The 12,738-nt window shown below is 37.4% G+C and overlaps 1 protein-coding gene across 1 annotated transcript in view; it reads right to left on the reverse strand.

Moving 5' to 3' along the window:
* Window positions 1-12,738, reverse strand: part of AFF2 (AF4/FMR2 family member 2) — a 449,088-nt gene that overhangs the window by 174,264 nt on the left and 262,086 nt on the right. Inside the window, exon 4 of the mRNA XM_018552592.1 lies at window positions 7,157-7,201. Coding sequence (XP_018408094.1) covers window positions 7,157-7,201 — 45 coding nt within the window. The remainder of the gene's footprint in view (window positions 1-7,156; window positions 7,202-12,738) is intronic.

Genomic DNA, 12,738 nt, shown 5'->3' on the forward strand with positions numbered 1-12,738 from the left:
TTCAGAAAATATATTGTTTGGGGGGGGGGGGGGGGGGGTTTGGACACATTAAAACATGCATTTTAGACCTGTAATGCTCCCAAAATATTGTATATATTTTTTTGAAAGAAGAGACACTGTAAAATCAAAAAATAGTTGCAAGTTTGTGTTGAGTGATATTTGAGCAATTGTTTTTCAATCCTATATTTCAGTAAAAGATAAACTAAAATTAATTTTACTGCACAAAAACAATATAATATCCCCTTTTATGGTACAATTTAAAAGACAAGACACCAATAAAAATAGATAAATAGATATCTACTATGTCAAGCCTTTCAGCTGGGTTCACACCTAGGCAACAGCGTTTTTGCATGTTTCTACGCACGTTTTGGCAGAATTTCTGTGCATAAATGAAGTCGCACATTTTGGTGAGCAGATTATAGCTCATTGAAGTTAATGGGCAGTTTACATGCATTTCCTTTTGAGTCTATGGGACCACAATGAGCTGTAATATGCAAAAAAACAACAACTCATGTATTGTTTCCAGGGACAGGCGTTTTGCTTATTGCGCAAAAAGCTCACATGTGATTAGGGCCATATAAATGAATGGGATTTATTTTGGGGCATTTTTTTGGGCAGAAAAAGCTCTACAAAACGCTCAGTGTGAACCAGGCCTAAAACTGCGTGCCAGATGAAATCTTGAATGTATCCATAGGTGATGCTTTACATACCTTTGCAGCTCATCCTTTTACAGCTAACCTAAATGAATGGTCAAAGCATTATTCCTCTTTTTCCACAACCCAACACTTTAGCCAAAGGAGACTTATACAGGAAATAAAGCAGGAGACCTTTAACAACCCATCTACACTGTAGTTCAGGGATGCGGGCATGAGCTTCAAACCCTCTATATCCAAGGAATCAACAGCCATAATGGTCATATCCTTTCTAATAGCTTTAGCTCAATCAGGTAGGATTTGCAGACTAAGGCGATGGCCAATATACGTTGCACCACCAGGCCTGACAGAATGAGAGTCTCAGCGGCTTAAGACTCAGAGCCCGCTAATGCTGCATGCAGATCAGATAAGGAGTCTCTAGGGGGAGGCCTGAAAGCCAGCTTGTGACCTCTGCAGTCAGAATCAGCAATCAAATGTGCTATTTGGCCTAAAAAAATCCTGAATAACTCCCAGGATAGAGCTGAGGAGGGGAAAAAGCCTGACAGAGCCAGTGAAGACTCCGAAGATGGCATAGACTCAAGCAGAGGGCAATGTTTCAGACCCCGTCAGTGTCAGACACCTCAGGGAACACACTGTAGGTAGCATCAGAACAATATGAGAAACATGAGGGACAAGAGAACTCAGTATACAAGGCTAGGCATCGAGTACTCACGAACCTGGATGCTGGGTAGCAGGAGAGGGTTGGATGGATGAAGGTGAACATGAAGTCCCTGAAGGCGGGAAGGCATGTCACTTGCAGTCTAGAACAGCAGTGGAAAAGTACTTCCTCAATGCTTAATGGTGGGAAAGAGAGTGTGGAGTGCGCATGCACGAAATTTCGCCTAGCAGATGATGTTAGCGTACAATCTCACAGCATTACCCCTTCAATAGTAAAACTGGTGGAAAGCAGGAACTGGTGGAAAGCTAGTGGAAAGCTAGTGGAAAGCAGGTGCCCAGGGGTCCTAGAAACAATGTAGCTCCCAGTGCTCAGGTTGCACAGCCTACTCACAAAGTTTTCAGAGACAGGGTTACACCTCTGAATCTCTGAACCTGGTCCAGTGGGGTCCAGGTATGACACTCCAAAGTTAAGCTGAGACGGCTGCATATAGAGACCAGCTTAGCAGCAATGTAGCAAGATCCTTGATTGAAGAAAATACAAAAATTATTACAGAGCAGAGAACATACATCCATCCTCCTAGAATACCTACAAAAAATTGAGGTATGCTAGAAGTATAAAGGGTTACACTGGACTGGCCCATAATTTTTTTTTGTCAGTGTCCAATCCCCTTATAGGCGGCAATAGAATCTGAATGCCTGTGTCCCTCAATCGACGGGAAAAAAAATTCTTTGGGTTTAGTTACACCCTACATAGGTCAGAAAAGTGTCTTCTGAGCCCCTTTTATTTAGTTTCATTTTGTTACTAAGACCTGACTTTACTTGACGACAGTTTACCAACTGCCATTCCCCTGTTCAATTAGAGTGCGTCGCTGTGCCATTTAATGCATATCTAATGCCAAAGTGTTATTTTCCATTTTAGATATGATAAGGTTAATACTGCAGTCAGTTTTTATTGCCATCTGTGTCTCCATTTAGAAGATTTCCCTTCTTTTACTGTTCTGGTGGCAACTCAAAATTTTGGATTTACCCTCACCTTCATAACCAGGGACAGTGGGGATCAGGACAATTAGAGAGTGTAAATCTCCCTAACAGGAACACAAGCAGCAATAAAAGTCTGGCAGTGTTTCTATTCGGTCACTGCTCTATCCAAATCTAAGAAACAAGTTTTGCCTTTAGGTATATTTTAATGCTAGGGATTCCTATAACTATGGCTTTGCTGTAATTTGTTTTAAACAAAACAAACAATTCGGTTTTTATCATTGGCTAAAAAAAATCCCTGCTTACCTGTATTTTGCTTACAGCTATAGAGGAACTTGAAAAATATTCTGGCCGCTGCCTATTTATAATGTATCTTGATTTGAACCAATGTTCCTTGGCTTGGAAAAAAGTGTGTTCCCATTATGTAAACTGCATGGAAATTACTGTTGTGTTTTTTACACAGTGATGCTCAAGTGCATCCAATTTCTTCCTTAACCTTGATGCATATTTGAATCGTTCCTCCTATTAGACAGGCCTGGCATGTATTTTATATGCACCAGCAAGAGGAGAAATAAACATTTCGGCCGCTCTCTGCCAATTCTATTTAAAATTTTGTCTAACACTTTTTCTGAAACTGATTTCTGACCTAAAATCATTGTACATGTGTTGACTGCACAGTAATCAGGCAACAAAGAAGCCAGATGTTAGAAAATAATCTGGGACTAAGGAGGTACATACTTCTTGTGTACATAATTCTTAGACTAGGAAAGCAAGTAATTTTTTAGTTATAGTACTTTCACATCTCTTTTAAAGGGAGCCACAAAGCAAATGCCTATGTTGTCATTCTTGGTTGATCCCCCTGCTTTAGAAGGTAGGAAGTTATTGAACAGCTTTATACTTATTCTGGATCAATAACTTGGATACATAATATAGGGGAAGGATCAGCAAGACAGCCAGTGAACTAACTTTTTCAACAAAAATGGTCTGAGGTATTCCCACTGTACTCCTCTACCTGTAGGCTGCTTTACCACCCACCCCTTTAGTGCAAAGTAACCTTATACATTTTAGATTGAAAGTACTGTGCAAAGAAGATGGGTCTTATTAATTCACTGTGCTAAAATTTCTGATGTAAAGGGGATTATATGAAGCTTTTTTTAAAATAAAATGTAAACTTTTTTTAATGAGTTGGAAAAAAAGTCTACATTTCAGACTTAAAAAAAATAACAGGAATATCACAATAGTTAAAAGGAAGCACATCCAAAATTAAATATACATTGCATTATTCACAGTTCTTCATGTGGACTACAAAACACTTCCCTCTCTGATATGGAGAAGAGGAGGGGGTGTCTGGTATTCTTAACAAGCTTCCTTTTTTAAGATGACAACATGCTTCTCCATTAATAAAGTACAGTGAGTGAGTGTTGTCTCCGTAAGACAGGAAAGTGTGTTACTGGCAGGATCACCAGGTAAAAATTAGGGAAAAAAAGACTAAAAAAACCCCTAATATTGCCAACTCATCTAAGGTAAGTGGTAAGTTAAAATATATTGGATTTTTGCTCATGGGTTTAAATGCTCTTTAACCAATCCTGAGTAGCAGGAGATTCATAAATAAAAAGAAATAAACTCTGCAAAAGCTAAAACACAGAACAATGTTATACTTCATGATTAGAAACTCAACAATAGACATTTACTAGATTGGTTAAAACACTAGCACTGTGTAAAACACACAAAAGTACCTTTGTAATGTTTGCTGTCTAAATAACATGAGCATTGCATTGTCTATTAAATTGTCTTCAAACCACTTAATAGCCTCCACTGTCCTGGCTCTGACATGTGAGTGGCAGCCATTTTCTGCTGCTGTAGCTTTATGTTATTAGGATTATTGACAAATGGCTTTGTAACAAAGACTGTTCTAACAATAAGCGTTATTGTAGTTCATAAAACATGTGTGCAGAAAAGGAATCTAAATGCTAACAGATTTCAGATAAACCATAGGTTTCCTTCACCATAGCTAATAATTCATGTCATGCATTTCATGGATTGCTGAGAGGAAAAAAATACCCCATGTAAGTGGACAAGTGATGTTAGTTTGAAGTCCATTTTTCCCAGCTGAGAAACAAACAGTAAATCCAAACCCTCATGTTCAAAATAAAGCCAAAAAGATGCAAAGCTCTTTTGTAGCAAACTTAAGATATTTAGGAATTCAATTATTCCTTTATTTACAGATCTTTTCAAAAAATGCCTTCCTTTTCTTACTAGTCTCTTGACAGCATAATGCCAGGTTGCTAAGTTACGACTGTTTGACATCATCTCCTCCCCAAAGTGCTCCTCCATTTGGCAGGTCAACATGATTCACTAGGCCTTTCAGCTTGTTACTCACTTTTCCAGTGACGTCTGTATTATGAATTTCAATTCACATCATGTACACCAGTTTCCAGCTCCCTCCCTTCCTCCAGAATCCATATGAAAATATTTAAAGTGCTTGTCAGCTACGGAGTGGATTAGTAACCTCAATGGACAGCTTTACCTTCTTATATCACCGTTACTGGGACCAAAATTGAGCATCTTCCTTAATGTCAGTTTCTATTTTACAGGGTAAAATTATAGAGGAGCAAATAAAGGTCGCTACCTGCTAATTGTGTTACACGAAACAGTCACATCACATAGAGATGGGGCTGATTAAATCCATTAGTGGCTTAAACAGCACACAAAAATGGAAATTGCACATGTAATTTCAACTGTCAAGGGTATTTTTTGGCTGTTGATATATATTTATAGAGTGCGGGGTTATTGCAGCCAGCCGACAGGACACAAGGAAGGATGACTCTGAGCACATAGTTAATTGAAACTTTAATTTAAAGGCCTCTTTTCTTTGATGATATAATAACCCTTTCACAGCTACTACGACATAACACAGTTATATATCTGCATTATATGCTTGGGTTGCATTAAATTTACTAGGCTAAATTTAAGAACAAACTATGCATACAATGTCCGTCACTGGATGGATAGATAGATAGATAGATAGATAGATAGATAGATAGATAGATAGATAGATAGATAGATAGATAGATAGATAGATGAGAGCTTTATAAATCAAAACAATTAATATTGATACATAAATATATAAAAAAATAAGCTTTACATTCATAACTTTGCACATATATACGGTTGGTTCCTGACTGCTTTTAATAAAAAGGGCAATACATTTAGCCTGGTAAGCTGCTGAAGTGTCATTATGAAGATCTACTTTAATGGTCTACAGTCATTGTGCCAAATGTTGAAGCCTAAGCATATACTGAATACATACTTAAGAAAGTTACCTTTAGTGAAATCTGTATGTCAAAATCAAGAGACCCAGGCCAGGTATAGAGTGCGCAAGCAGAAAAAAAAGCCGTCAAATTACGGCAACCCACCCATGTGAGTTTGCCGTCCGTCCGTTTTTTCACAACGGGCGGACGGCAAGTGGTTAATAAAGTTCACCTTTTTTCATACTGTGAACGCTTTGGAATTTGCTTTACTTTACTCATGGTACTCATGATAACCTGGATACGGAGAAGGAGACAAATGGGGATTAGCAACATCAAGAGGCTCCTTATAGGGGTGATATCCTTCCCGGCTCCAAAAAGGATCTGCAATATTAGACTTTATTTCTATCTGGTGTATCAGTAAAGTGAGCTGCTTTCTAAAGGGTGCCCACATCGAAGATTGGATTCAGTGCTGGACTTTGTGACATTATTAATCATCACACAGCTGTATGGTTTGATCCACATTGAAGACTTTTTGAGGACTTGGTTCACTCTATTGGTTGCTCATCACTTACTCATCGAACACTTTGGCACTGTATTTGATGTATTGCAATTTATTAATTTTTGTACAATTGATGTATTCTATTGATGTAAATGGGGGTACAAGACATTTTGTTGTGGTTACATATAGTTTTGAGATTAGGAGGGGTTTATACCACTGCACACACATGTATAGATCCAGTTTTGGATGGCCATTATATTGAGCCTGTTGTTTACTTATGAAAAAGCCTGTGGATCTCCAAGGATCATACACATCCCCACTTTCTGCACCATCATAACATATATATAACATAACTTTTGGCATAAAGGCAAGAAAGACATATCACACTCTAGAACAGAGTCATCTGTGTTCCTTCTACCTGAAATCTCTGTTGTTTTTGCTTTTTCTGTGGTGGGTGGGGGAGCAAGTTTAGTCAAGCCCCTTGCTAATGTGAAACAACTGCACAGAAAAACAGGTATTGTGATCTACTGTATCTTTCCCTTCTTAGTGCCAGAGTTTCACCCCGTCATATCATCATTCATTTAAAGTTAAATCTGAACCCCAGGAAAACACCCCCCCCCCTCCACCGCAACGCTGCCTAGTGAAGGATGAGTAAGGTGAAATACTTACTTTATTCCTCACTCTCCAGGTAGCCGGTGCTCTCTTCCACTGTCCCAACACTTGAGAATGTGGATGGGCCTTTAGTGTCCTCCCATACAATGCACAATTGCTGGTCCTGCATTGCTAAGGATTACATCAGAGCGCAGCAACCAGGCAGCAAAGGGAAGAGACTTTGCATGAAGCAGAAAAAACCTGCAGTGGTGAAAAATAAGCTAGGCACATCATCTTATTCATCATCCCTCCCCAAGGCAAAACCAGCAGTTATACCTTGTAGTGGAGGGGGGGGCCCAGTTTTAAAGTCTGTCATTAGTGATATGTTTAATTTGTTGAATATGGAGACATTTAGGGTGCATTTGTTAAAACAGAAAAAAACAGCGCAAAGTGTACATTTTCCGGCCTTAACATATATACATAAATACATTTCCAAATCGTTTGTATTACAAAATGTTCTAACTTACCCGTAAGATTTCTTCAACAAAGCTGGGATCATTTGGTAGACTGACCTGTGTACAGAAGTAGGATTACCATTGTTAATAAGGGGTACAAAAAAATACAAAATGTGTTGAAATTTTTTTTTCATTCAACAAACGTTCACTTGGATGCAATTAGTGTAAGCCAACAACACCATTGTTTCTTTAGAAAAATAAATAATTCTAACATTATGGATTGACATCAAGTGTCCTACAGGCTTTTGACATCCTACTTGGTCCTACAGAGTTTCATAAGAATGATTGTCTCATAAGCAAACAAATATAATCAAACATTTGCAAAATACACATGAGGCGCACAAGGTGCCAGGTAATATTGAAATGTTTCTCCCAGGTACAGGACATACAGTACCATGTGTATTGTGTGTTACCTTGTGATTACAATCAACTAGAAACTACACATTTCTTAAAACTGCTGTTTTGTTAACAGGAAGAAAGTAAATGGAAATATAATGATTCCTTTGGAGTTTGGCATTAAAATCCCATTAATGGAGATTTCATGTTTGTTGCACCAAATAGTTGAATTTCTATTCCTAACACATTGAATACCTATATATTACAGCATATATCAGAAGACTAAGATATCTATTATTATATCCATACACTTTAAATCACAGTTGTTCATTATGACAGGATGCAACCTTTGGCAAATCCTTCACAGATCAGATGCATGCAACCACTCACTCAATTTAAAACTAGGAAAGGGAGGTAGTGTGGGAGGGTAATATATAGCACTTGCACAGTAGAACACTCCCCAGCACTCAATTCTGCTATCCAGCAAAGGGGACCTAATTAAAATAGTTTTTTAAAAGATTTTAATAAAATCAAAGGTTCAAGTTACATACATTTGTAGATACTCTATACGGAATGTGAATGCAACATGTCATGAGCTATTAAAAGAAAGTTATCATTGTGCACTTGATATGAAATGACCATTGAGCACTTGATGTGAAATGACCTCAACACTTGCACTTCCCTTTGCTAGGTATAAAATGACTGGGCAGTGAACTGTGAGTGTTCTCTACTTAATAAGACCTGGAACAAGCATGCTGATTAAGAACTTTCAGTACACCTTTTTATCCCAACAGGTTTCCAAAGTGTATTACCATGAAACAGTTTGTATTCTGAAAACTGTATTGATTATATGAACTATTTACCTCATTATACACACACACACACACACACACACACACACACACACACACACACACACAAAATTGCCCAGCAACAGTGACAGGGGATAAAAATTATGAAACAAAAAATAAATGAACATACTGAATACTATCATTACATGTATTACCTCCATATAGTTATAGTACAACATATTTTGTTATAATGGTCCTTTAAAATGAAGAAAACAAAACAGAAATGAAAATCAGAATGATGCACTCTGGCTTAGAATTTGTATGCTGACATTATTTAATTAAATGGAAGAGCTTCTACACTGTAAAATCTCATTCTGACCTGCAGGTCACAAGAAAATTACATTTTAAATTGATTGTTTTAAGACATATTAAAACAGCAGGTACATTTAATCTTGTCCAACATTTGGCATTTGGTTAATCCTACATCTTAGAATTCATAATTTAAATCTAAAATTGTGACAAGTAGGATCACGTTTGCACTTAAATTCATAGTGATTGATACTGATTTTAAAGTGAACATCTGCTCATGGTGTTGTTTTTTTTAATTCATTTACACAATATTTTTTTTTAATATGCATGGCATTCTATTAAAGGCCAACTGTGGCTAAATGTGACAGAGTAGGAACTTCAGTGAAAAACCGTTCATCTTCCCACACAGGGCTTTAGCAGTGGTGTTTTGCTTTTACAAATGGAGCTTTGTTTATTTTACATTATGAAGAATTTGTTATACTGGTTGTGAAAGTCCACAGAAATTCTGGTCAGAATATCTCCACACATGATTTCTTAAAAGATAAAACATCATCATGTGATTGAATGTTCCTTCAAAAACACAAAAGCAATTGTTATCTGGTGAAGCTGGCCTTAAAAAACAACAGATTAACCTGCCACCACCCCTTGTTTCTTTAGCTGCTTATTCCCTTTATTAACCTATCACTTTGTTCATCTGCATGAGCTTAAAGAAGCCTTTTGTAAGTCCCAAGTGACTCTGGCTAGAGCTTACACAAGGCTATGGGCTATCTCCCAGGTGACATGGCTTCTGCAGTTTAGACATAGCAGGCTCGAGGGGCAGCTTTTGCAATGTGAAGTTTGTCCAACTGTAAACACGTTTTTGCCACATACAAAGTTAATTAGCACTAAAACAATAGGATTTGTTTATGTCTTATTATTTTAGCGCAAACTAATTTTGAATGTGGCTGCAACTTCTTTACTGAAGGATAGATCAGTAGGGCAACTTACCTTCTTTGGTGTACCTTTGCCAAAAAAGAGATTAAAAACCACTAGTCAGGACCATTACTGCAGTGCATTTAGGAGATTAGGGGGGCATACACATGGGTTGCCAATCCTTTTGCTTTGTGCTTACATGCTTACATTATATGCGACAAAATGGTACACATCCAGACAGGACCACTAAAGTTTTCTGTGTAAGATATGAGAAGGGACAACTGTTGGCCTACCCAAATGATTTACTTTTATTAGATTAGATAAATACATACCCAATTTTACAGGGCGGTCTTGATTTTCAGACTATGAAAGGTAGAGAGCCTACCTATGTGGCATGTTTTTTTATTGTATGTGAGATAAGACCAGGCACAGGGTTAAGGTAGGCTGGTGGCCAGGGATTAAATGTTCTAGTACATTTATTATGAGATATTAGGAAATGCAAAAATACAGATAATACACACAATACACATAATTATTATGCATTCTATAACTAGGGCACTACAAAAAGATAAAATATTGCTACAGATCTCCTAGTCTCCTAGACTCCAGGATGCCATATTATGATACCCTATAGTAAACCACCACAATATTTACTTTATTCTGCACCTGGAAGCTCAGGGGAAGATTATTTTATCCCATTTTTAGGTTTAATCAGTTTTTTTTAAATCTTTCTACTGCTATATTGTAAACAACCAATAAAGCCAAAAGATATACAGTATGTGACAGTCATTATGGTTAAGGAGGTTCAGATAATTGACAGAAATGCACACATTGCTACACTTCCTTCTTAGTGAGGTAATAGGTTGCCTTTACTGTTCAGCACCAGGTATCATTCAAGCTAAGCCTGATATTGGCTTACAATGAATAAAAAGCACAGATCCAATATTAGTACTATCTGTACATATTATACAATATTATATTTATACTTTAAAGGAGAACTATGAGGTGAATGCTTTTCACTCACCTCATAGTTCTAGCCGACCTGTGACAATGAGACTGTCACAGGTCGGCTCAGTAGATCAGGAAGTGAGCAAACACATACCGGCGTTCGATCACTTCTCGATCCTGCCACAGCTCTCTGCCGTGACAGGGGAGGGGCTGGATTCCCCCCTCCCCACTCCGATCCTCCAGCGCTGACTGGCGGAACGGACGGGGAGGGGGCAGGTACAGCTGGCTCTGCCTCTAGATAGGCAGAGCCAGCTGTCACTCACGCAGCTCGGCGGATCCAGACATAATTGCCGGGATCCGCTTGAGCTGATCCGTCTCAGTATACCGCGTGCTGTAGCGCGCGGTATACTGAGCTTAGGGTGACGGGAGGACGCTAGTTTGTGTCTTCCCGTTACCCTAAGTAGAACTATGGGGAAAAGCCCTAACCCCATAGTTCTCCTTTAAGTTAAATTTTACTGATAATACAAACGGGAATGCCATTACATTTACAAAAGCTGAAACATGTCCAATATAGCAATAATTTATGTATTATTAACAGTCTTGATTCATGGACTACTAAGAAGAAATGGGTCCTTCAAATATGTTGAGTTTTATCTACAAATCTAGGCATATTTGGGTGGCTGAGGGTTGGGTCTGGCCATACTGAGATGGAATATAAAGCATATATCATTTTAATTTTCAAATAATGCTTATATTTGCACCGTAACTGTAATATAGTGGTCAGATCAATGAGAGCAAAAATATACAGTGTGCTTTTACACATTTAGTGAATCGATCAAAAATGTATTTGCCACGTAATGGAAAGATGATTCCAGTCGGGTCTTTGACTTCATCAATTAAAAGGATATCTTAGTAGTACATTATTTTAAGTCCAAAATAATCTCACTGCTGAAATAGAATGATTGTTGAAAGTAGTTTTCTTTTAGCTTTCAAAGCTTTAATAATTAATTGTGCATTTACAGTGGAGCTAAATCCAGTGGCTAATGAGAAATCAAATTAAACTACTTAGAAACACTAAAACTGAAATTCATAAGTAATTTGTAAGCCTTACATTTACAAGCAGTTTGATAAAAGAAAAAAATCCATAAATTCAAGGATATTTGTATGTATTTTAATATGTAAGTTGATGTTTCTTTTCCTATACTGAAAGAATGAAGAATAGCTTAAGTACAGAAATAATCTCATCTTGTTTACCTTATTACTCTGGCTTTGTAAAAGATTAAGTATATAATGATTGTAACGTCACCACTATACTGGTATCACCTAGTGGACATCTCACTGCTTGTCAGTCCCCACCTCATGACTTTGTGACACTCATGTTTGTGAGTATGATTCGTTTTTTTATTTATGTTTATTGAAATAAAAGTGATCTGCACCAGGAAAGGCGCCCCTCTTGTGCTTATTTCATATAATTAATGTAGTTATAACTATATCCTAGTAAATGTGCCCTGATGTAAAATTACCTCCTGGCATTATCAAGGCAGCTGCATGACATCACCACGCTTCCATGACTCCTCATATACTGTATGTGCTAGGGATTTGTCCCATTTCCCAAACACACACTCATCTCCATTCATATTCTCTCATAAGAATCATAAAAAGCCTCACAATTAATATAATTGTTAGATTTATGGAATACAAAGAGCATTGTTTGAGGCTTGGGTCCAAAATCTTATATGTCCCTCATTTGGAAAGACAGTACCTCCCTTTGGAACCAAACCCTTCTATCCTTTTTTGTTCTCCCCTTTTTGCATTAATATATTATATTATTGAATCCACAACAGTGAGCAAGACAAGGAACAAACCACTACAACAATAAAATTTAAAAAAACACTTTCCTTCCTGTTATGTACTGCCTGCACCACTACAAATGATAGACGATACAAAAATACTCTCTCTATATCTTAAAAAGACAGTAGTGAGTAACACACACATGCAAAAATTACAGAGTGCACATGCAGGAAACCATTTTATAAAAACACTTAAAACTTACATAGCTGTCTAAGAAACCACTCAAAATATCCTCCATGAATAAACCAGCAATTGCAGGTGTTCAAATGGACATCTGAGCTGGATGACCCAGGTACTATATCAGCAAATGAAATGCAACAGTTGGTGAAACACTTGAATCCCTTAAATCTTTTTGCCCTTATTGTATTTAACTCTACAAAAATGTAGTACCTAAATACCAAACATTTTATACTATACTAAACCTTTAATTCAACCTTAAATTTAACT

The sequence above is a fragment of the Nanorana parkeri genome, unplaced genomic scaffold (genome assembly GCF_000935625.1).
Source record: "Nanorana parkeri isolate BGI_ZX_2015 unplaced genomic scaffold, ASM93562v1 scaffold93, whole genome shotgun sequence".
Classification (NCBI taxonomy): domain Eukaryota; kingdom Metazoa; phylum Chordata; class Amphibia; order Anura; family Dicroglossidae; genus Nanorana; species Nanorana parkeri.